Source organism: Symphodus melops, assembly GCF_947650265.1.
Source record: "Symphodus melops genome assembly, chromosome: 14".
In the NCBI taxonomy this organism is placed as follows: domain Eukaryota; kingdom Metazoa; phylum Chordata; class Actinopteri; order Labriformes; family Labridae; genus Symphodus; species Symphodus melops.
In genome coordinates, this window is record NC_136704.1 from 11,785,238 (window position 1) to 11,811,377 (window position 26,140).

Below are 26,140 nucleotides of genomic sequence, written 5' to 3' on the forward strand. Positions count from 1 at the left end.
ATTTTAAAAAAACTATCTGCCATAATCCCTTTAAAATACCTATCTAGTCACATTTACTCACTTTAAAATGGTTGTTTCTTTTAATTTGTGTTAGTTTTTAATCAACTGTTTACTAATAACCACCTTTGCGGTCTTTGCATTTAACCTCACATTTTAATAACAAATTTCACTTCATATGCTGGTAAGTAGGATAATGAATTAAAATGAAATAGAGTTCAACTATTTGTTTTATAGTATAGAACTATAAGCTCCTATTTCCCAACCCTCATGTAATTGTGATTTTGTAGTGAGTTGCACTAAAAGACATTAAACTAATAACCCCATAGAGTTTTTAAGGCTACTTTTGAGAACCGAGGGCTGGATGTGTTGCCCGTTGTTTAGTTTTCCTGCAGGGTCCCACAAAAAAAAGACATATTCATGGTACACGAAAGGCTCTCTGTTCCTGTATTTTTTTTTTACCTCAAAACTTTGCACAATACAAGTGTCAGCTCTGACTAACCTGTTTTTTTTTTTTTTTTTTACTGATAACTGATAAAAAAGTATGTCAATAAATGCTTTCAAGGTAAGGAACCATGGTGTGTTTGCACATAGCACAGCAGATGGTTATTGACTCTGTTCACATCCTTGTATAGGCAAAAGAGTTAATGTTTCCCAGCAAGGATGGGGTGAAGGTCGAGTGTATGTACACTTTGTTCAATCCTGGATTGGGATAAAAGGAGCATTTTGACGTTCGCAAGTTTTTAGACACATCTTTTCTGTTTTAATCTGTAGGCGCTCTGTGGACAGTTTTAACTGACAACAATGACCCGTTTGAAAAATATAATATATTTAACAATGATAATATAACATGGTGTTCATATAACACCATCATACAGCATTGGTCTGAATCAAATCAGTTCACAATATTGTCGGCCTGACTACATTTCTGTAATGAACACACAAGTCATGTTCCTCCTCGAGTGTAACTTCATATTGCTGCCACTGGTCATTTAATCTGTCATCTGCACTCTGATCAATGTGCATGGGAGAGTTCCTCAACATAACTGGGTCCTAGGGAAGGACAGTGGACCAAAACCTTAATCCGTCATTGGGAGTTCAAACTGCTGCTATATGTATTCCATGTCTCCCATTTTTGTATTATCTGTTCTACCTACCTGGCCTATTTTTTTCTTATTTTATTTCAGTTTGTATGTTTGTGTACTGGATTAAAACCAAATCATGCTGTGTGATGTAGAATAATAACCCTGTGCATCCATGCCCTCTCAGCTGGCCATTCAGCATTACACATTGTCGCAAACACGTGTGACAAATGTTACATGCAGAAGAAAAAAAAGATGAATGTAATTTAGCGCATTGATAGTTTGTGAATGGAGGATTCATTGATATTAAGATCAGTGGGCCATGGCTGCAGTGAGTGCTTCAGTGGCTGTCCTGTCTGATTTCTACCCTGGATCAGTTCAACAAGCCTTGGCTATAAATAGAAACTGTGAGTGTTCTTGGGCAGACCACTGGTGGTGGTAGTGGTGTGTGTGTGTGTGTGTGTGTGTGTGTGTGTTCGTTCGAGTGTGTATATCTTAAAGAATGTAGCTGTAACTCGACCCCTACAGGAGAGAGAGAGAGAGAGAGAGAGAGAGAGAGAGAGAGAGAGAGAGAGAGAGAGAGAGAGAGACATCCCCTCATCCTTTCTATAATCGAGCATCGAGCTGCATGATCTGCACTTCTGCAATTACGCATGTTTTGCGTTGGATTTGCTTCTCGGTAAACAGCGCAACATTGGCGCAGGCAAACGGCTCCGGGCTCGCTGCTGCTGCTGCTGCTGCTGCTGCTGCATCCCCCACAAGTTGTTAGCGTGTGTCGAGGCAAGAGGCGGGCTGCCTTGTTTTGTCAGAAATGACTCGACATGGCTGTGGCTTCCTTCGCTCAACACACTCGGCTTTGCAAGCGACCCAGGAAACCATGACACGTTAAGGGAGAGTGAGGCGCAAATCATCTTGATGAAAGTCAGAAGGTAAGTCCACTTTTGGATCGTGTGTGTTTATATTACTGAAATGTTTTTCTCTTCCTCCACACATTTCCCAGCAACAGCCGCTGGCCAAGCAACGCGACGTGAATTGGCCTTGTGTGAGCTGTTTTTTTTATTATTATTATGCAGCCTACCTGCCTAAAAAAAAACAACATTTACCCCGACCGTGGTTTGTTTCGGTTTTCGATCCTGACAAGCATCTCTAAAACGCGATGTTATTTTCGTGGAGCTATCGTTTCCTCGTCAAAAAAAAAAACAACAAGGTCCTCCCGTCTTACGCAAGCGCATTTTAACCTTATGTAGCCTACCAGTTGTTATAGAAACATTCAATTGGCAAAACAGTCTCCCATGTGGAAACCTGTTTCAGTCTCACTCTGTGGAAACAGAGAAAATGAACCTTAAGCCTGCCTATAGACGGGCCCAAACATTATGATAATACATCTGCTCTGAATAACACTGCACGTGAATTTTTAATATTTACTTCGAAAATGTACTTTCAGACCTTTTTGACATCAGCTTGCATGTCTGATAGGAAATATTTACTATTTGTGTTTGTTTTAAGAGCAAAAAGGGGATTTTGGGGGGGGGGGGGGGGGGTTTATCTCAAAAGAATTGTCTGATGATTTTTTACAAGTCTTAACTGTTTTTATAGTAAAACAAAAACACTTTCTATGAAACATGACAGGTTAATTTAAGAACAATAAGTCAGGCTTAACAGGTTCTAAATAAAGTTTATGAGCAAGGTTGTTTTGTCTCACCTAACCCTGTTATGGGTGTTACATTAGACAGACTTTGCAATAGATAAATAAGTAAATAAAAATAAATTAGTATTGTCTATGTGGTCTTGTCTACTACGACTCTTCTGCTTTAATCTCCATTGTGTTGCAGCTGTTTCCCTCTCCTTAAGTGACCTTTGCAAATGTTTGCCCTTGGTAACAGGGTCATACCCGGGACTTGCAAGATACAAACATGTATGTGTGCACCTTAAACAATCTTTTACTGCTCTTTTGTAAGACTAGCTGAACTTAGCCTTACTTGGAGAGGTGTACATTCCCTCAGTAAAAGTCATAGAATAGGGTACTTTAAGTGCCCATCTTATAACAAAAGTCTTTGTGGCCTGCAGCATGCTACATTAGAGTTCTGGGTGCTTACTGCCCACTAATGCATTACATGCAGGCACAGGGGGAGGCCTCTGTGGAAATTGGCCTTTCAGTTCCCCTGTGGCTTTTTTCTCGGCTACAGTGCTTCTCTGAAGTTCACTGTTTGCCTCTAAGCATTTCTTTTTGGAGTAATGCAGGAACAAAAGCATAAACACAGAGCAGGCCAGAGCTCCAGGGAAGGAGATGTGTGTTTTTGTGTCTCTCTCTCTCGGGAAGTACTCTGTTCTACTTCAGGGAAGATGTAAACGTGTCTTTAAAATTAACTTGATTTGGCCTCTTTCCAACGGGCTGTCACAGCCAAATCAGCCGTTATGGAAAGAGCTCAGTGCATTACTTCAAACTGTTCAATACACTGGCTGCAGTGCACCTCTGTCACTGACATACATTTACTGGCTTCATGCCCGTGCATGCAGAGCTGCTAATTTGGTATCTTGGTTGTCATATAAAGAGCACTCACGTTTGATCCACATATAGATATGACAAATAGGTTTTGGGGTGCATTTAGGTCATGGTTAAAGATTACAATTCACATCCTGTCACTTTAGGGCCTCGATTTTTGCATCGATATATAACGGATAGTCCATCCCTTGCTTATCACTCTTTATACATCGCACTCAAGTTTCACTCTGTTAAGTAGAAAAGAACCTCACACATTAGCCTCTTGTAGATGACGTATACTGTATTATATTTATTTATTAAGAAAGGTATTAAAAATATTGTAATTGAGAGGTGTCTGTATTGTATCATTTGCTCAAAGACAGTATGAAATCTTGTTTTTTTTTTTTTGTAAAATTGGCCTGATACTTTTTGTTTAATTATACACAAACTGGACCAAAACAAAAGGTTTTGTTTTTTTTCCCCATTTCTTCGTTTCGACATCATTGCCGTCCTTACAAAGTAGGATCAATGCAATCCAAATAACGGAGGATTTTTAATGATGAATATTTATACAGTTCAAAAGTTTGACCTCCATGACTGATGCACAGGGATCAGGTTTAAGAGAGAGACACGTTCCACTTATTCACGTCTGTCTCTTCCCATGTGTGCTGAGCAGTAAAAGCATTGATGACAGTGGTGGAGGGTGACAACTGTGAAACATGCATTGTGCAACAGGATGTGACTAGTGATAGTGAAAACAAAGACACTTGTGATTGGGAATTTCCACACTTCACATGTGAGGTCTGTTTTATAGGTCAGTGGAAAGCTCCCACACACTTTTAGTTAAAAATTGACAAGACCTCTTCTGCCAGGTGGAATATTTCTGACTCACAGTTATTGTCACCAAGACCTCCAAGCACTCTGTGATTTTTTTGGCTGGCCTAATATTGTCAAGGCACACCAAATGAAAACAGAGTCACTGATGTCCACGCATATTCCCTCTTTGTTTGTTTTCAGTACTGACACGATAGATGATGGCTTTCCTAGCTTTCTTTCTAATTTTTATTTTATTTTCCTCCCACAGTTGGGTTGGGTGGCCATGGACCCATTCAGCCAGCTTATCCTCACCATCTCGGTGACCAGTTTCATCACCTTCCAGTGGCTCTTCCACAAAGTCAGCCCCTGGATGTCCATGCGCATCAGTCCCGGCTTCCTCAGCCTCAGTGATAAGCAGAAGGTGGAGTGGAACTCAAGGTGACCCGACGTGACCATGATGAGTCGTCATGTTTACACGCTATGTATAACCCAGAGTGTAACTCTGCTCTCAGCTCAGATATTGGCCTGAGGAAGGGTTTTTTTTTTCAGCTTGGTACACATTTCTGCACTACACAGTCAACCCACACATAATCTCTGCTTCACTAGTAGAATGCCTTCTGTATTTATTAATGTTTGCTCTACAGGCCAATGCAGCATGGTGTCAGCTATGACTTTACCTTTAATGAAATTGGTGTATTTTTCTATCGAGCTAGATAGATAGATAGATAGATAGATAGATAGATAGATAGATAGATAGATAGATAGATAGATAGATACTTTATTGATCCCGAGGGAAATTCAAGGTTTTTTTTGTTCTTTTTTTTAGATGGATAGATACAACTATTCTTAAGTTGTGCATTTTAGTTCACATCAAATTACAAGCATCTCTGGTTGAGCTTGTGGTCATTTTACAGATTTCAAAGCCTACACAATCGTCCACTTCCTCTGGAGTTTGGTAACATTTAGTCATCAATTTCACTCCCGACATCTCTTCAGTACCTGCGGCATGAGCAGCAGTAAGGCTAGTTTTAAACAAATCCACAGTTTAAAGTCGTAATCCTTTCAAGTCTTTTCCGGAAGAAGATTTCAAATTAATTTGCCTTCTGTTAAACCCTTTCTCATGCACTCTTTCACTGATACTAGCATCAAGAAAAAAACTGATATTTAACACGTGCAATATGCAACAATGAACTGAATTCGGACTTTAAAATTAAATGAATCAAAACGTTGCTCAACTCTCTTCTGCTAACATCCAACAGATTTTGAACAGACAGAAACTATGCTGTTTCACCTTTGACCTACCGTACTTAAAATGACACTACAGCTTTAATAAGGAAATGAATTGGAAGACATTTTTGTTTCTCTCTTGTTTTAAGCAGTGTTTGCCACATCCAAACTGGAGCAACAAGTTGGATGAAATGAGCTGAAACACCCTTCCTCTAACAGACAGATTAACCTTGTTGCCTTTAATCACCAGAACAATTTTATCTTCACGAAAAGATCCGACAAGCAGCGACGCTCGAGGGGCGCGGTGCTCACACTGATGACTAGATTATTTGATCAGGAAACAACAGAGTGTCATCTGTTGTTATGCGCCTGTTTTATTGGGGACATGCTGGTACTGACTGGAACAACTCGACTGAAATAAAAAAGAAGAGAGAGGAGTGTGTTCGTGTCTTGAGGGAAGCAGAGAGTCTGCTGTGATCTCACACACCATTAGAACAGTGAAAGCTCTACCATAGCTTGAAGGCCATTCAGCGCAGCCTGCATGGTCCGACTTCCTCGTGTCACTCATTTTCATTTTGTCGCATGCTCCGCTTATTCCACATCAGAGCACTTGTGAAATTGAAGTGATCACATGGTTTACGAGCAATATAAAAATGAAACGATTAACGGCGATGAATCCATTCGCTGGGGATCCCTGTTCAGGCTCATGACTCTGCAGATCCTAATTTAACAGTCTTACAGTTAGTGTTGCTGTCATTCTGTCTCACTGATGGATGTTAAGGACTGTCTCACTACCGTAATGACTGAATGGGACTGTGTGCTGCTCTGCCTGACCCTTCAGCAGTGTTTAATCTCTTACTCTAATTGGTCTGCATCTGTGTGCAGCCCTGACAGGCAATCAGTTGATTCACTGTGAGTACTAAAAATTCAGCACTCTGAACTACAGAGCAGCTCCAAGGCACTTTCCGTGAATGAAGATAAATATGCATTACTCCTTTTGGAAAGTGTATTGAACAGGAAATGAGTGTTAAGTCACACAGGAGTGGAACGTCACGTCACGTCTGTGCTTGTGTTTCATTTCAGGACGGTGTCAACATTTCACGCACTGTTGGTGGGACTCTTCTGTCTCCACATTCTGATGTTTGACGACGCCGTCAATGAAGACCCAGTCTGGTGAGAGTCAACTGGCCATGAACTGTTAGGGTTACCTGCCACTTTCTTTTCTTATTGTTGCTCAGCGCTTGATCAGTAGGGCTGGTTAAATCTTGATTCATCAATGCATTGCATTTTTTATTGTTTTCCGATTCAGGAAAATCCTAAGAGCGATTATTTCCGTTGTCGTCCCACTCCAGTGAGGACACTGCGGGTGGTGCCTTACTTCCACATACTGTGCCTCCATGTTTTATTCCTTGTTTATTAAAGAATTATGCAACATAACATGCAATCAACATCAAATCAGTTTGTTACAAAGCAATACAAATAATGCATACATTATTTAACACATTTTAGAAGGTGCTTTGATTAGTTATGTGTATGTATATTACATCATTACATCTATGTGTGTTAATAAATCATTAAATAATTGAAATAGAATTGAATGGAGAGGTTGTGGACAATACCCAGCTCTAATGGACAGGTGCTGGCATGAGGGAAGTGTGCAAAGAGGTTTTTTTTTAGGGTTGGGGGTTGTCACCTTTGACCCTATTTCACCCCCCCCCCCCCCCCCAAGCACAAGAGCGCAACATGTAAAGAATGGATTAAGATGTGTGTTGGGAGGGTCGCATCGCCCGCTAATAAGCTGACCTTTGATTGGGTAACAGAGGATTTGTTCCAAAACCAAGTGGTAATGTTAGCATAAAGCTATTTATTCTGTCACGTGGATTTAGAAGTAACCCAAGATGGTGATCCACATTTTAAAACTGTTTTAAACTGTGTTTGTGGTCTTTCTCAAAGCTTCTTCCTTTCTAAAGTGAAAGACATTATTTTTACATTAGTTCATAAAACTACAGAGGAAAAACTTATCCTCCAATATTAGAGTAATGCAGTCTCCCATCTTGATTTACAAACTCATCAGAATATTGGCATGTAGCTTCATTCTTTTAGAACTGTACATCACATTTACATGGGATTTTTTTAACATAGTTCTAATTTGATGAAAGATAATAGTACCACACTTGAGTCACTTGAAGACGGTTTCAACATTGGTGCTAACATAATAGCTTATAGCTTGAGCTGCAGTCCTCATTTGAACAGGTATTGATCTGCTTGAAATGAAAAGGCTACAATGTATATCTTAAAGGGAATAACGCAGAAGCCTTGATGGAGCAAGTCTTTTGCTAATTTTGCTTCAAACGGATGATTTCTACCTCTGCATGATGACAAAGGAAAATCAACCTCTAGTTACTATAAGCATAGGTTTACTTATCTTACTGGGGCGGCAGTATCTCAATCTGTCAGGACCAAGTTGAGAAATTGGCTGGAGAGGTGCCAGTCCACTTACTGAGCACTGCCGAGGTGCCCTTGAGCAAGGCATCAAACCCAAAAAAACAGCGCTGGAGTGCTTGCTGTGGGAAGCCCCCTCACTCTGACACCTCTTTATCCTTTAATAGATGTCCATAAGATCCTCTTTGTGCATATGTGTGTGTTCATGTTCTTTAAACTGAGAGTAAAACAGGATTTCCCCTTGCAGGATTAATAAAGTATAGATTACTATAATTATTCTGTAATGTCTTACCTTATTTTCTTTTTAGATACTACCTGTAATTCCAAAAGTCGGATATAACAAGCACTTGCAGGTGACGACTTCAGCAGTTAACCACACAGTGTGTTGTTGTTTTTTTAACAGGGGGGATCCTACACTGGTCAAGACTAATGTTGCCATCACAACAGGCTACCTCATATCTGGTAAGCATGAAATACAGTTAAGTGAAGAAATGTTTTGCAAGTTAGATCTAAGACACGTGTGACTGCAGCTGGCTAAACAATTGTAACAAACTTAATTCTTCAATCATTTCCTCAGGGATTTTTAAAATAAATGATAGAAGTTTAGATTTTTTCAAATCAGTTGTACTCTCTTAAAATGTTTTGATTGTACTGATGACATGTATCTCCTTTTCCCCTTTACTTTTGTTTTTCAGATCTGCTGCTAATATTTTACTATTGGAAGGCGATAGGCGACAAGTTTTTTGTAATTCACCATCTGGCAGCATTGTATGCTTACTACTATGTACTGGTGAGTGCTCTATTGTCCAATAGCAGAAAGTGCAGGCAAGATCGGAAGGAGACAACCAAGGATGAACAGCTCTGTCCTTTCAAGCTGGGTGTTTTAATGTAGCCTCCATTTAAGAAGTGTCCATATAGCTGCACAGCACTGGCTGAAAATGAACAAGGCAAGGTCAGCATAGTGTGTTCCTGTGAAAGTGAAGTAACTCTAAACTGTGAGAACACAACAGAAAAGCAGCATTTGGATGGTTATGGATCAACTTTGTTTGCTTGAGAGCTTTCAGCATTAATGAGAAAAGTTGTTTAAGTAAGTTAAAAAGGTTATGAACGGACGCGTTGCCATATTTTTCTTCGCGAGAGAAGGTCAGTGAGAGCTTGGGTGTTTTTCTATTTCTGGGGAGTTTTTTTGCTGTTGTTAGGTTGAGCAGGTTTTAACTTGTTATATATATTTTTAAGCTGGCCTGGGAAAGGCCCTGAAGTCCCAAAAAGTAACAATATTTTTAAAATGTATTTAACTTTTTGGGACTTCAGGGGCTCCATACATTTAAGATGTTTCGCACGATCATCTTGCAGACAAAATGGTTAGCTCGGGTTTCAAGTTGATTTGACATTTCACTCAGGTTTAGCCCTAACATGAGCTGCATTTTAAAAGCTCCTTCACTAAAGAACATTATGATTGACCTTTGTTATTCCCACATTTTGCCGTAAGGCTGGAACAAATGTCATTCTATATTATTTCTGGTCAATCGAGTATTAGCTCGGACACCAACCTGATTATGATATCATTACATAAGGTACAAATGTAGGCGTCTCATTGTTCACTGCTGCTCAGCTAGTTTATCTTTCGATCTTGGGATAGTTTGGTGTACTCAGCATTTAAGGGCAGTGCTGTTCAGTCTGTTCACCCTCTAGGTCGCCAGGATCTGTGGATAATAATTTTTATAAATGAATGACTATGGTATTTTTTGCATGGAATGCTAAATGATGGTACTGGCTGATGTCCCCTCCCCACCCCCTCACTTTGTCCTTAAAATCTCTGTGCTTTCTGTTTGTTTTACTGACCCCCTTTAATGTTGTGTGGCTCTGACGTAAGCTGAACGTGTCTGAGCTTAGTGCAGCTGAATGCCTAACTGTAACTACTGTGTGCATGCTGGCAGCTGGAAACACAGACAGGGTTCCTTTCTTATTACTGTGCATGCAAACAAACAGTATTTAACAATCTCAACGACTTACCTGCTTATCTACAGTACTTTTCGCCTGTCTGTCGTTATGCCAGAGCCCAGTTCTGCCTCTTCTTTCTCTTCCTTACACCTCTCCTGCATCCCCCTATTGAGGGAAAACTGACTCCCACTCAAGCCACTCAAATTATACCGTCCCAATGATCCCTATATGATAAAGGGCATTCCCAGATAGCCCCGCCCCTTTAAAAAAAAAAAACACAAAAAAACCCACCATGTTGAATGTATTCTGCCAGGTGTAATCTACAGGTTTGAAAATGTAATAGAATTACTCAGTCTTTTCATTCATATCATGTAAATGTTGTTAAGCAAGTAGCATTCACAATGTTCCACTACAGTACATGATAAGGAGGTGTTCGCACGTCCAACTATCTCATGAGGTAGATGCGCAGGATATCAAATTGTCGCTGTGAAAAATCCTGCACTTTACTCTTGCTAAGCATCACCTGAAGGATCGAAACGTTGTTTTCTTTTTTTCTAATAAACTGGTGATGCTTTGCAAGAGTAGTGTGCAGCGATTAAAGAAAATAAAGCAAATATCATGCAGTGTGCATTGCTTTCTCCAAGCCCAGTACTTTGAAAAAAAACTGTTTTCTACAGTATGGATCTGTTTTACGCTACCTTCAGCAAACAGTTAAAAACATTATGGACATGGACACCTGTTTGATCTCAGGCCTGTCGTCCAGATTTACAACCCTTCTCATTTCAACAATTGAGTCACAGGATGGATTAATTTGACACTTTAATACAATCATGCTTTTTCTCTATATCTAGATTAAAAGAAAAGAAAAAACATTTCTACTATTAAAAAGTGTCACTTGGTTGAGACTAAGCTAGTGTATTTTTAAGGGACTGTAAGTCCAGCCCTTCACTTGGAGAATCAGGGCAAGCACCTTCTTAAACAAATGACATGAAGTTAGCCATACTGTTACTGGACACTCATTACTGTTTCCTCAGACCACATCCCAAATTCATCTGGGATAAGATTTTTTTTTTTTTTTTTTTTTTTTAACAAAAAGAAAAAAACTACAAAGAGTAAACCCTATGATTTTGGTTATATTACATGAAGTGCAAATCTTACATATCATTTTTCAGGGTTTGTTTTTCAGTTTTGTGCCCTATGTTGTTAAAGTCTTTTAGTAAATGTGTTGAGTGTGTTTATGTGGAGGTTTTCTTGTGAAATACACAATTAATTCCACCTACTCAATACAATTTTTAAAAATCAAGGCACACAGCCAAATTAGGGCTAAATTAATTGTATTTAGGTTTGGGAAACCCTTTATTTAAAAACTTTAAATACGCTAAATTTCCCTGGCTTGTTGGTATGTTTTGATTATTAATATGTCACTCACAAATGTCTTTGTCAAAACTGTTTGTTTTTTTAATTTAATTTAATTTCTTGTTTCTGTTTGTTTGAACCTTTTGGATTTTTTCGAGATATGGAACATAATATAAATAATTGCGACAAATATTAGATGCACGCTTCTTCTCAGTCTTCTGTTGCTTCTTATTTGCTTCCAATTGTGGTGGCACATTTTTTCTTTACTTTTTCTAATATCTCTGTCTGTATGTCTGACTGTTGATCTGTGTCTGTGTCCTCCGCTGACTTTAACATAAATAGCCCCTTTCCAAACCCTACATGCAAAAACTACCAACATCAGGTCAGGTTGTGTCATCCCATTCATGCAAAAACTACCAAAAAGGTTGTGTGTCATTTTGAAAACCCAGAGCAGGTCTTGATCTAGATTGGGACTTCTTTATTCCTGTCTTGTCTGCTTTTATTGCTGTTGTGTTGCACTGAGCAGATATGATGCCCAGTCACAGTATGGACTTACCAGTTCCTAGATGTACTAGCATGCTAATGCTAGGTGGAGACTTCACATCATGTGATGCAAAAAAAAACAAACTGTAAACTATTTATGTCATGTTGTAAGTATGTTTCACTGCAAATATTTAGTTTCAGCCGTGACGGTAAGTTTTCTTTTAAATGCATTCAACATCATGCTGCTAGTCAAATAGCATTGAATTATTTGTTCTGTGTGCACATTTTAGTGAAACTGATTGCTGTGATTTTGGACTTCAGTTTTAGATTTAAAGCCTGAATTTTCATGTTCAGGGGCTAAGACACATATTGAGTGCAATGAAGTCACAGTGCTCAGTCTCATAATGCACATTTAACGTGGGAACACCTAATTCAAGAGTGTTTGTCTAACGGTACTTTTCTAACTACACCATTTTAGTCTGTGTGCTTAATATTTAAGGGTTACAGCTGGTTTCCATGTCAACTTCTACAGTGTTTAAGATGGGGTGTCCTGAATGAATGTTGGTTTTAAGATCATCTTCATTCAATCAAGCAGCTACCGAACATTGGTGAAGTTAGTTATATTATTCTAGGATCACTTCAAGGCTTCTCAGAGGCTTCTGTCCAGGTTAAAAACAGGTGTTCATAGTTTCCACAGCCATCTGGAATAGTTTCAAGCATTCATTGTTCCACTATTAGATCAGATACAAGCTGGGTAAAACCTGCTGACGATGATCTTAAACCAACAAATCATGGGATTCAGGCCCTGATCTTCCAAACAATGACATGTCCAGCAGTACGTGCTTCTTACTCTGCATGGCTTTGGATTGCTCCCTTAAACAGTGGCTGGCTAACTGTATATATGGATGATATAAGGTTGTTCTGTGTTTCTACCTTTTTAGTTTTGCAGTGGTATTCACATGTATTTTGTTGATGTGTGGTACTTACAGTTTTTTAAACAGCACTTAATGTATATTCTTATTGCATTAATGATTAATAATCGTGTTAACTGTTTTAAATTAACACATGCAAAATGCTTCAATTAATATGAGCATTTTTAAATGGCTTTTAGTGTGACATTGGAGTAGTTGCCAGTTGATTAAGGATTTTTTTTTTTACATTATTAATTTATATTCCTTTTTTAGATTTTTCAAAAAATCTCAAGAAGAGGAATCTCACATGTTTTACTTTATTTTCATAATCCTTAGAGGACAAACCATTTCTGTATTTGACAATTGTGCTGTGCCAGACAGACAGATTGACTTGTAATGTATGAGTGCATCCATCCTCCCAAGCAGATCAACTTTTTTTTGATTCAGAGATGTTTCAGAGAGCAGCCACTGCAAATGGATGGCTTGACTTTAAATCAAGTACTTTTCTGGTCATGTTAATTCATACCTCTGATGTACTCTCTCTCTCTGTCTTACTTTGCACATCACCAGTTCTTTATGCTCCTGTTATAGGAAGGATGAGTTACTACTCACATAAAACACATTCATTAGGTTGAATAATTAGGAAGTCAAATTAAGTTACAGTCTAATTTTGGACCTGAAAACTTTAAGGAATAATTGTGAGCCCTGTAGGAGAAGGCTGTTTTGTGAGATCTGACATAAAGGTCTATATTTAGTGGAGACTCCATCTAAATTTAGACCTTTGTTCTCCACACTGTTAAAGTATTTATTGTAAGATGAATATCACATGGTTGGGTCTGCTGCTGCCTTGGAATTGCAGACATACCTAAGGTCTGTAGTTGCTGTAAGAAGGAGGCAGAGGAAAACAGCTGTATGCCTCCTGAATGACATGAATCTGTGTCTTCTTGTTGTCCCTTTCATGTTTTCTTGTTTTTCTTGTTCTTACCTCGTTCTTCAGGGCCAAGGAATGTTGCCTTATTTTGCAAACTTCCGTCTACTAGCTGAGTTTTCTACACCATGTGTGAACCAGCGGTATGTATCTGCTTACAAACGACCTAGCCTTAAGATCTTTAAAGGTCTTAAATCAGCTTCCAACATTTCTGGAGACTCCAGTGTCAGATAATGTGCTTATTTTTAAGATTTTCTTTTGAACCCATTTATCTGGATTCAATTAGAACAAACCTCCATGAAAGATGTCATAACAGTTTGTCTGAAGTGCTAAGTTACTTGTGACTGTCGAAACATTCTCATATTTACTCTTTTCCCTGCTAGAACTGTTTTCTTAACTTTGTGTTGTGTTTCAGCTGGTTCTTTGAGGTACTTGGTTATTCCAAGTCCTCATGGCCCAACATGGCAAATGGCGTTGCCATGGCCGTAGTCTTTTTTATGGTCCGCATCGCCGTCATGCCGGTCTACTACAGTCGTATGTATGCAGTCTACGGCACGGAGGCCTTCTATCTGGTGCCCTGGGGAGGCCGTGTAGCCTGGATCGGCTCCAGTATCTGCTTGGACATCATGAACATTATGTGGATGCATAAGATCGCCCGCGGCTGCTACAGGGTGCTGCGATCGGCACGCCGGAGCAAGTCTTGTGCACCTCAGGAGAATGGGAAGATGGACTAAGAGAACAGGATGTCGTTCAGAAAACAGACCAAGATGAAATGACATCACGTCTCAGTGCATTGGCGAGCAGCAGCTTTGACACTTGCCTGTCACACCTGGGACGACTGATACAGCAGGAACGAATGTAATGAGATTCAGTCTTTCAGAAAGCAGGGGCAGTCACTGAGATTTGAAGATGGACCGTGTAAACGGACTTCCATAAGCCATGAAATGACGTCTTAGCAATACCCCTTGTGCATGGCCAATTATCTTTCTCTTGAACAATTTCCCCCTACACACACAAAAGGGAGCGCCCTGGGAACAATGGACTGTTAGCCCGTCCACAAGTTGTCAAAAAAGTTTACTTTCTTAAAAAAAACCTGCTCAACAAAAAAACTTTTTTTTTTTTTTTGTATTATTACTGCAATCCAGTTTCAGAATCAAAGTGATCACATATTAGTTAATATTGGTGAAGTAAAGATTTGAGGGATCGTTGAAGACTTTCAGTGATTTCTCCAGAATGGTCAGTGCCATACACATCATCTTCAAATGCGAGTTCAGGAGAGCATCGAGCGTCTGTGTTTTTCTCATTATATCTCAAGAAGAGTTTGCAGGAAGCTTAATGTGCAGGGATTTGACTGGCACATGATGGCTTTACATCAAGTGCTTTCACAGAAAAGAGTAAGTATGGATGAGTACTGCATTACTCTCCCTCTGATATTCAGTTTATAAAGCCAGCCTTTTAAGACGTTATTGCAATATGTTGGCGATGTACTCTATTTATTGTCTTGCTTGGTATTAGGTGAACCATTTTTTTGAAAGTGACCATTAAAGATTACTGTTTTATCCAAAAGAAGACTTGTGTAGGATATACTTGCTTATGGAATTGTTTAAAGGGAAACTCAATGTCTAAGCTTCGTTTGTACACTGATGTTGAACATGCATAAAGAAGTATCAAGGCAATAGGTGACACCAGATTTTTGAATATCACATTGCATCAGCAAACACATGTTGCAGACACTGTTAAGTTGGTTATTTATTTTACTTTGTGCAATGCAGGTTAGGAGGTTTAGTGCCAGTTCAAGATCAGTGTCACTTATCGTAATTAAACAGATGAGGAGAAATTCAACGTACCAAGACTGACCCTTGTTTATCCAGCTTTATCAGGTTTTTGAAAGTTATACAGTTACTGTCACGTATACTGTCTCTGATATCTTTTCAGCTCAGACGTTTAAATTGACCCCTGGGCAACCTTTGCCAACAAGCTGCATGCTACTTTGTTTTCCATGAATGCCATGGAGGTTTTATCTACCAGTTTTATAGTCAGTGTATGATTACATTCATTTGGACAAAGACTGGCTTTCTTTCTGAAGTTTAGATTTTTGTAAAATCTCCCACATGAATCAGTGTTTCAGATAGCTATAGCTGCGTGTGTGACAACATGACATGATCATTTTCTCAGAGCATTGTGATACAAAAAACATCTGCCTCATGTTGCATATGATTTTCAATCAGCTGTTAATCACAACTTGCACTCACATTTATTCATCTGATGGATACAAGGGTGTGTTTATTTCAGGGGATGCTAATATATAGATGAGCTGAATATTTTTCTGAAATATATTTCTGACAAAGCCGTTTTACGTGAGTCGTAGTTCAACTCTGAAAACGGGAGCAAAACTTTAAAAGAGAGATGTATCATTTGTTCACATTAGTGACACTTCACGGATGATTTACGAAACATGTACTTGAATTTTAATTGTAAATGTGTCTTTATATGAGCTGTACATCGAAAAGCTTGCGTCAAGTGTTTTGTGAAACAGAAACAGGGAGTGCTCCTTTTCAAAGCAAGCCTTGCCCTGTTCAGCATTTAATTTGGTTGCCTTTTTTTTTTTTTTTTTAAACAACTTATAATTGCACAGTAAACCTTTTTTTTGTTGCATCCAAATCCTCACAACACTGAAAAGTGTGTAGTTTTTCAGTGACTTCACATCTGTGTTTTTCCTGTCTGATGCCTGTCCAAAGTGATTCTTTGGCCTTTGTATTGGATCACTTTGAAATGAGGTATCAAGGCTTTCTGTGGCTGTTTGCTTAGTTGTTATGTTAGGGTTTTACTGTTTCTAAGATTTCTTTGTGCCAGTGCTCATACCGTCACTACTCCACAGTAAAGTTATTGCTTTCTGAACTCCATGAGCATATGACAGTGCCAACCTGCAGCCATTGTTTTTATGGTTCACATGAATCCTGTTCACTCTGTGGTTAGTCACTGTATGCTAAAGGTCATCTTACTTTGGCATGGTTAAACAATGTGAAGGCCAAACAGATAGTGTGTTTGGAACAGGAAGCATGAAACAGCTGATTATGGGTTGTTGCCATCTACATTACATGTAGATATCACTATCTCACATCTTAGAAAGGAGCCAGGGTGTAGAGTTTGTTATTTTAGCCGTATTAAATGGAAATCATGCATTGATTTCAGAACTGCGGGCGACTTCTGGTAGAATTAGGAGTGGCTCTGTATGCATGGTCAATATGGTCTTCTAATTCATGCACCCTCTATAACTGCATGTGGTATTGCATGGGGATTGCACTGTAAACAAAATAGCAAATAGATTTGCAGAACAAATTCTGTCCTTTGTTTTCTCTCTGTTAGTACATGTAAATAATGTTTCATTTAAACGTTATTTGTGTACTTTGCCACATAATGTCATCCACAGAAGGTGATAATGGTTCCATTTGAGCATCCTAAAGCAGATATTAAGTGTGATATCCAGCACAGAAATAATAAGTAAGGGAATACTTGAATGCTAATCAGCACAGTTTATAACAATCTGGGCAGTTCAAATAGACATTAATCCTATGACCATTTTGTATTATATGCCCACCAATGTCTTTAATTTATTAATCCAGGAGAAGTAGACAAAAGAAAAGCAGATGCTGTGGTGATACAGAGGTGCTGCTATCGGCTAATCTGGTGTTGGTGTTTCTGTTCTGAATGTTGTATGAAGGAGAGGTGGAAGTAGGTGGTGTGTTTAGTGACATTCTATGAATGTATTGAAGAAGAGAAAATATTTGTCATTCACATTTTCTGTTATTTACAATAAATACCAAATTAACTGATATTGTGTGTATTATTTAGATTATTTGTTTTTGTTGTTGCTGTAAATGTGGGTTCCTTGTATGCTGCCAAGAACATCGATACAATCATTATGACTAAATTGGACTATGTTGTAAGTGCCTGATAAGTTTGATAAACAATATTAGTAGACATTGTCTTTTAGAATGTTGCTCAACTTGCATTTGCATGAAAAACGTAGTACCATGGTTAGTATCAATCTTTTTCTTTTTCTTTTGTGACTTACCCATCCATGCAGAAACCACTTAGAAGGTGTTTTCTCATTAAACAGTTCGGGGACGAAAAGAAGAACTATCCACTTTCTCTTTGATCTGCCTGACCAAAAAGAAGTAATATCTTATGTGAGCCACTAGAGGTCAGTGTCATGTTTTTTTTTTTGTGGTTTTTTTTCATTTCTTGTCTCGCTTGAGCACTCTAAAGGCTCACTATCCTTCAAGCCAAAGCATGTAGGTCTTCCATTTAAACACATAATGGGGAAAACAAAACAAATAAAGTCTGAGAATACCTCTGTCAGGAAATATGGTGTAGAATAAGAGACACACTTTTATTTGTGTGTCAGCAAACTATACAACCTAAAAAATGTGGAAAGGATTTTTATCCATTTTATCTCTGTAAATTCTTGATAATTGGAATGATTTTGTGTAGATACTTCTGCGTTGGCACATTTAAGGACTGAATAGAAGATGGTGAACTGACTGAACTCGTACTGATCTTGTAAGTCAGACATTGACTGACCTGACCGGGCTTAAAGTACATTCTGTACGAGAATCAATGTCCCAGCTTAATGAATCAGCTTGTCAAATGTTCTTTTCATTGTTTCAATATGTTTAGTCAGTGTATCAGGACACTTTTATTCAGTGTTTGGTTTTGTCAGTCACAGAAAGCCATGCAAACTAACTATTTGATCCTTTTTTTACAGTATGCATTCACTAAGGGGAAATCATAAAGTCATACTGCCATACTGCTCCACACAGTGATCAAAGTGCACAAACACTATCAGCCTGCAGGGTTTGAACCTCTGGTGTCTGGTTCAAGATTGACAACCCCTACACAAACAAATACCCAAGCATGATGAAACATGTTACTTTTATACATTAGTTTTCTGCTTAAAGGGTGATACGCCCTTTATTTAAAATATTGCTTAAACAAGCATTTAATTTCCTGCTAATACTTTCCTTTACTGAACCTTAAAATGCTGTATATTGTAACAAATCGAGACCAAGACTCTTTTAGGTGGCTCAGGAAGGGACATAGCCCCCTGAGATAAAACACGTTTTGCTGATATCAGAAAATCAAAATGTGAAACAACCTGAGCTACACTCACTCTAGAACAACAGAGAGCACATCCAATCTTATGTACAGTTAAAAGTTAAGTTAAGTTAAAAGTGTGAGCAGCTCCCGTTATAAAATGAGTTGAATGTTTACTGAAATTCTAAAAGTGCTATCATGATTAATTGGGTGGAGACATGAATTTCTGCTGGTTGACTAACTGGTTAAGGAGATATTGTGCAATTTAGATGATCTTTTGGGGGTTTTGTCTTTCCATCTTTTACCTGAAGGTTGGTAGAATTACTTTAGTCAAGCCTTTCATTGTGAGCTGGTTATCTTTAGCAGATGCTGTTAAATTCTAAAGCTACAATCAGAATGACCATCTGCCTATCTGATTGCAATACAATACTTGGGAAATGGCCAAGAGGATTTCTGAAAACTTAGTGACACAACTGTGTAAGATCAGATTTTGAGAGCAGGGCCATCTACTTGCTTTCGCTCTCCAGGTGTAAACCTAATCCTAAAATTTGATTTTCTAACTGTCTGGTTAGAGGCAGAGTTTTAATAAATGTGATGCTATGCTATCAGATGGTGATATAATACATCTTGAGTAGGAATTAAATCATAAACTTTCTTGAACTCGGCATACAGTTGAATGACCTTTGAGAATGAAAATCAAGGAGATAAGTGAGGGGGACTATATCAAGATCTTTCTGTCATCTGAGGACATCTGACATAAACAGATTCCCCCCCCCCCCCCCCCCCACACACACACACACAGACAAGAGGTAAAGGATACAAGCCCTGCAGCTGACAGATGTTATTTAACCTGGGTGTCATATATTCTTGAATAGAATTACACATGAAAATAAAACAAGTGATAGTGACCGATATACAGCAAGTATGCTTTCCTCTGATGTAATGCCATAAAGCAATTATTTCACCACAGTAGATACATAACTGTCAGGTCTAAGGTCCTACCACATTTACACTCTAGTTTTATGCAGTCATGTTACACCATTGTTTTACAGAGTCTTTTACATGGTAAAAAAAAAATTATAAAAGGTCTATAAAGCAATCAATATCTGGAATTAAAATCATAAAAATAAGTCAAAAACATAAGGCCTTAAGGATACTAGTGAGTTCTTGCAGATCATGCAACCTTGTCACAGTGTTGTGAGTTCTGTGTGCCTTCAGTGTGTCATGTTTTAGTTTGTAGTGAGGTGTCTGAATTATTTGGGACTTGGGTTGGTACTGCTTCCTTAAAATGTGCAAAACAACAATTACAGAGCAATTATATCTGAGAGCTGTGTTGCTCCTTGAGTCATGTGGAAATAATCTAAGACAGGGTAGCATGATTTATACATTAAGGCCCCTCTGTCTGTTAAGATAAACAAAGACAAGGTTAGGTTATACTAACTAGGTTATGATAGTGCATCGGAGAGTGCTGTACTTAGCTCAAGAAATAAAAAGAAAAAACAAACAAAAAAGATGTTTATGTTGCTCTGTGAAATTCTCTTGCGGTTCTGCCATATTCGAGAGAGATATTGCTTCACATCCACGGCAAGCCCGGTTGATGCTGTTCTGCTTTGTAAATAAACTATTATTATTCAAGCAAGTCAGTGTCAATGGAAATTCCTTCATCATCTGTACATCATCGACGACTAGAAACTAGTCTCCTCAATGTTTCTTCTATAGCCTACTGCTCAGTGCGTTTCCCTCCTGTCTGTCCTGATTGTCCTCACCTGTGTCTTGTAAGTCTCGCCTGTGCATGATCACGTGCCTGTTTGGTTCCGTCACAAAACTGGAATATCAGGGAACTGGAGAATGTCCAACAAAAGCCATAACGATCAAAAACAGGGGGAGCACGAGGACAACGTGAGACAACTAACAGGAGCCACTAGGACACACACATTTTTATTCTGAAATTATACAACTTAACAAGACCAAATCATGACACACAGAAGCCACTCGTGCGCTAAAACATTGTTTTTAATTGCAAAGCTCGAGTAAGAGGACTCTGAAACAATAAGCCATTTATGCATCGATGTTGTGACCGTCGAACACGTAAGACACTATTAAATAAATTGATGACTCAGAATATACGTGTCAAAGTTGAATCTTTTTCTCCGAAATGAGCCACAGTTATATTTCTATGCAATCACATAGAGAACAATCAAGATAGATAAATTGACAGTTCTGTGCCAACTGTTCCAAGAAAGTCAAGTAGACTTGAGAGGGAGTGGTTTGCAGTGCAGTATTTATTCAGACACCTCTGTGTGTGTTCTTCACTGAGTTCCTGACAGCAAACATGGCATCAAGCTTCTGGACGAACGCTGAGGAGCATCCCGAGCCTGTTAAGGCAGAAGTTAAAGGTCTGTTTTCACACAGCTACATTGCAGTGAAATAACCTGACTTAGCTAGCCTACTGAAAGTTTGTGCTTTTCTTTTTCTAGGAACTATTCCCAGCTGGCTGCAAGGCACACTGCTTCGCAATGGCCCCGGCATCTTTTCTTTGGGGGAGACCAGCTACGACCACTTCTTTGACGGAATGGCCATCATGCACAGCTTCGCCTTTAAAGATGGTGGGTTTCGCCATTCCAAGTGTGAAGCATTATTGTGCTATTTAAAAAAATAATGTTTTATCCATTATTACTGGAGATCACGCTGATTGTAGGCTACATGAAGAAAAAAACAACAACCTTTTTTGTTTTACAGGTGAAGTGACCCACAGGAGCAGATTCCTCAGAAGTGACACCTATAAAGCCAACATGGCTGCAAACAGGATTGTTGTGTCTGAGATGGGGACAATGGCATATCCACATCCAAGCAAGAACTTTGTTTTCAAGTAAGCATACTCTTTATTGCATTTGACCCAAGTTTAAAGAATTTTAGTAGGCTATGTTTTTGGCTCTGTTTTAACTTGATTGCAGTTTTTGTGTAATTCTGTAATAATCCTACAATTATGCCTTTGTTATTATATATATATATATATGTATATATATATATATATATATATATATGTATATATATATATACATATATATATATATATATATATATATATATATATATATATATATATATATATATATATAACTGACAGTGGAAACGTAGACACCTGCTGTGCACAAACCTGTTACAGACTTGTAAAAACGGGACGATATCAATTGGCCTTAAAGTCCCTGATGTTAACCCTAATGCTTTCTAGATTTGGAAACTACCCATCCGTTTCCAAATGTCTCGTACTATAAATTAGGAGTTTCAAAATCGGGCAACATTAGACTTTTGCGGAGTAATGCTTAACGCAGAGAGAAAAAGAACAATAACATGGATTCTGTTTTTTAGCTGTAGCTTATGTATCATCTTTGTTGTTGTTTTTTTTATTTCAGGGCCATTACCTTTCTCAACCACACAGTGCCTGACTTCACTGACAATGGTGCAAGCAATTTCATAAAGTACGGAAATGACATTTATGCCACTTCTGAAACCAACTACATCCGCAAGATTGATCCTGTGACCCTGGAAACTCAGGACAAGGTAACCTTGTCTAAAACCCTGTCATTCAACCATGGTCTTCATTAAAACGCAACACAAGTTTATTTCAACTCATTTGATGTATTTCCCAGGTGGACTACTTGAAGTACCTGCCAGTAAACTTGGCTTCATCCCATCCTCACTATGATAAAGAAGGCAACGCTTACAACATGGGAACTTCAGTAGCAGAGAAGGGGAAGACTAAATACATCCTGTTCAAGGTCCCTGCTGTTTCTGGAGCTGGTAGGCGATCTAAACCTTATTTTTCCTAAGCTCTAGTTGCCTTCTTTGATCAACAGTGGTTTTCAAAGGATTTGGACCGCGTGTGTGGTGCAACGGCAACAAGTGAGCCACTGCACATTATGTGTCCACATTATCAGCTGGGAAACTGTGTGTGAATGCAGTGCATCAAGGTGTACTTTCAGCTTTGTTTATGGTGTAGTTCAACATTATCAGGACAGCTGTGAGAACAGTCCTAGGTGTAAAACAGACTGTGACCTTTGGCTCTTTAATTTTTGGCAGTAAAGAAAACTCTGGCTACTGGCTACTGTCTCATATTACCCTGAAACTTTCAAGCTAACTTTAATCCTGCAAAATGTAATCTAGTATAATCACTTTGACACATTTTTTACACATGTAGGGCACCTTTCAGTGTACACAGTTTTTTTTTTTTTTTTTAACGGGACAAGAAACTCCCTATCATTCCTACTGCACTTCATTTAATTGAACTTTAGCTTTTACACACAAACACGTGAAAATATCTTTAGAACAATATCTTTTCAAATCCCTCAGACAAAAGCACAACAGTTCCTGCTCTAAAACAAGTGGAGGTGCTCTGCAACATTCCCTGCCGCTCTCTGCTCCAGCCCAGCTACTACCACAGCTTCGGTATGACTGAAAACTACTTCATCTTCATCGAGCAGCCTCTGAAGCTGGACATCCTCAAGATGGCCACTGCATACATGAGAGGAGTCAACTGGGCCAGCTGCTTGAAATTCTGCCCTGAGGAAAATGTAAGGTGTCTCTGCCGTCTGTGCTTTGCTGTGCTCTTAATGTATCTATTTTTACTGAGTGCTTTCTTTCTGTATATTCCTTTGCAGACCCTCATCCACCTGATCGACAGAAAGACAGGCAAAGAGGTTGAGACAAAGTACTACACTGGCTCAATAGTCGTCTACCATCATGTGAATGCTTTTGAGGAAGACGGTCACGTGGTGTTTGATGTAATCGCTTACAATGATAACAGTCTTTATGACATGTTCTACCTGAGCAAGCTGAAGGAAAACCTAGAGTTCCAGGATGACTCCTACTCTAAACCAAAGTACAGGAGATTTGTACTTCCCGTCCGCTCAGACAAGGTAGTTTATTTTAGAAAGTTACATTTAATCTGTGCTTAACGCTGTCAAAATGTACCTTTTAACTCACATTGTAGTCTTTTTGACTGTGGCTTCGCAGGGCATTGCCATTGGAGAAGACTTGGTAAAACTCAAATGCACAACAGCCAGTGCTGTGAAGGAAAAAGAAGGCAAACTGATGTGCCAATCCGAGGTGCTCTTTGAAGGTAAAGTCCATTCAACTTCATTACAAAATCAATATAAATTGTTCAAGAAGGCTTTAGTTTTACACTTGAGGTATTTTATTTTGAGATGGAAGTGATTTTCTTTCCCATCAGGTTTTGAATTACCCAGACTGAATTATGACTTCAATGGCAAGAAGCACCGGTTTGTCTACGGAAGCTTTGTGGAGGAGTCTGCTTTGTCAAAAGAGGTAACATTGTTGTTTCAGATTTAGGCCTGGTGGGAACATCTCTTTGTGATGACTTTTCACAAGTATTATTTGCCAAGAGAGCTTTGCTGACTCTTAAAGAACAGAGATGTTAAATTCAAGGTTGTCTTCCCTGGCAACATTGTTTTATCAGAGGGAGGAAGCAATTTATAGAGCTTGGAAATATCAATCTGCGTAACAGAAGGCAGGAAACCCTTTGTGACGGGAATCAATACCAAAAAAACCCCAAAGGCTGACTGTTAAACCCAATGTCCACTCCATCGGGTGCAGTTGCATCTTAAACAATGAAGAGAAACCATAAAGTCAGTGAGGCTTCAAAGTGTCTCTCTGTGGGTCCCTTCATACGCACTGTAAATACAATTCCTGCAAAGAGGAAGGTACCAAAGGAAACATTACGGTTTAGATCATGTTCATCTGTTCCCACTTGAAACCAAATCCCAGCAACAAAAGAAGACTTCCTGTTCTTTCTGAATTGTTGCACGGTTTTTGGATATAATTATTACGTGCATTAAAACCCATGTGAATAAACTGCAGGACAAACAAAAGGAAATAAAACAAGGTAATGTAATGGTGGGGGGAAAAAGTAATTGCAGAACTCCCTTTAAGGAAGATGCAGTCATTTGTGTCAGGCCTTGAATAAGATTTAAAAAAACAAAACAAAAAAGGCTTTCAAAAAAACTAACCCTATCCAAGAATTGTTCATATTTCTAATATTCATTTATTTTTGTGAAAGGAGTAACACTGATGACTTTAATAAGGAAGACAAATATTATTGTGACATTCACAAATGTGCTGTAAAATTAAGACTGCAGTCATTTGCTGATGTAATTAAAGAAAGATGATGATAAAGTCTGGACTTTAAATCTCTTTCATCTGCTCTTTTTTTTCAATCACGAACAGTTCAGAGAAATTGAATCCACTAATGAAACAATAACAATATCCACATTTACTAGGAAGTTAAAAAAGGAAAGTTTTCTGGCTAATTTCTCAGCAGTGAGCCTGACCGTTTAATGTTAGCCTAACCCAAATGATGAGTGCATGTTTTAATTGAGTTATTTATCAGGGCTGAGATAAAGTGGCCTATCATGGTTTCTTCTTAATGAATTCCGAACTGTAGGTTGGGAAGTTGGACACAGAAACCAAGGAAAAGCTTAAATGGAGCGAGGACAACTGCTGGCCATCAGAGCCTGTGTTCATCCCCAGACCAAACGGAGAGTCTGAAGATGACGGTAAGGATACTTCGTGGTGTGTCTACAATCACAGCAAACGTACAGATCTTATATTCCTTTGATCTTCTGATCGAATAAAGACCTTTTTTTTTTTTTCTTTTACAGGTGTGGTTTTGACATCAGTCATCAACTCCAACCCAAGCCAGTCAAGTTTCCTCCTCCTTCTTGACGGCAGAACATTCAAAGAGGTTGCTCGAGCCTATGTGAGCGGCAAGCTTCTTAAGGATTTGCATGGATTTTTTATCCCACAATGAAAACAGTTCTGTACGTTAAAATAGCTGTGCAAAACATAAACTGGCTTTTCTCTTTTAGCTTACAATGACTGTATGAAAAAAGAAACTCTATGAACACTTTGAAAGAAACAGATACCTAGTCAGATTTATTGATTTCCGATGGATCAAAATGTTGCTTATGCCTGTATATTTATAAATATATCTCTAACACTGTCATCTTGTCAACAGTATTGTATTGCCTCTGACTGCTATTTTACTTGTGCGTGTAACTTTTCATTGAAATAAATAAATCTAGAAATGTAAAGGTGGTCAGACTCGACTCAATTAGAAAATATCATTTGAGTATCTCGGATTAATTCTGGAGTTCAATCATAGCGTTAGACATCGTCTCTTTAATTACATTTAAACATCTGATGATCAGAATCAGGTTTATTGGCCAGGTATGTTCAACAAACTTGGTAAACTATGCTCTCTTTGTACAAAGATATAACATTGTATATCAACAACACAGAAATAAACAAATTAGCAAAGACTATGTATAAGACTAAAAAGGATAACAGTGCAGTGGTGAGT

General features: G+C 38.6%; 2 protein-coding genes across 3 annotated transcripts; both read left to right on the top strand.

The window, feature by feature from the left end:
- The first annotated feature begins 1,632 nt into the window (after window positions 1-1,632).
- tlcd4a (TLC domain containing 4a) lies at window positions 1,633-17,498 on the top strand. Its single transcript, XM_079361449.1, has 7 exons — window positions 1,633-2,008; window positions 4,646-4,815; window positions 6,688-6,777; window positions 8,450-8,508; window positions 8,742-8,836; window positions 13,735-13,808; window positions 14,081-17,498. The coding sequence occupies exons 2-7, from the start codon at window positions 4,661-4,663 to the stop codon at window positions 14,397-14,399; spliced, it is 792 nt and encodes a 263-aa protein (XP_079217575.1). The 5' UTR covers window positions 1,633-2,008; window positions 4,646-4,660; the 3' UTR covers window positions 14,400-17,498.
- A 3,099-nt stretch (window positions 17,499-20,597) lies between these two features.
- bco1 (beta-carotene oxygenase 1) lies at window positions 20,598-25,783 on the top strand. Of its 2 annotated transcripts, XM_079361440.1 has the most exons (12): window positions 20,598-20,850; window positions 21,080-21,158; window positions 21,240-21,368; window positions 21,502-21,631; window positions 22,176-22,323; window positions 22,413-22,563; window positions 23,113-23,333; window positions 23,421-23,678; window positions 23,776-23,881; window positions 23,993-24,087; window positions 25,223-25,334; window positions 25,440-25,783. In XM_079361440.1, the coding sequence occupies exons 2-12, from the start codon at window positions 21,095-21,097 to the stop codon at window positions 25,586-25,588; spliced, it is 1,563 nt and encodes a 520-aa protein (XP_079217566.1). In that variant the 5' UTR covers window positions 20,598-20,850; window positions 21,080-21,094; the 3' UTR covers window positions 25,589-25,783. The 2 variants fall into 2 exon arrangements, with proteins under 2 accessions (XP_079217566.1, XP_079217565.1); XM_079361439.1 differs by having other exon boundaries at window positions 20,598-21,158.
- Window positions 25,784-26,140: the final 357 nt, after the last annotated feature.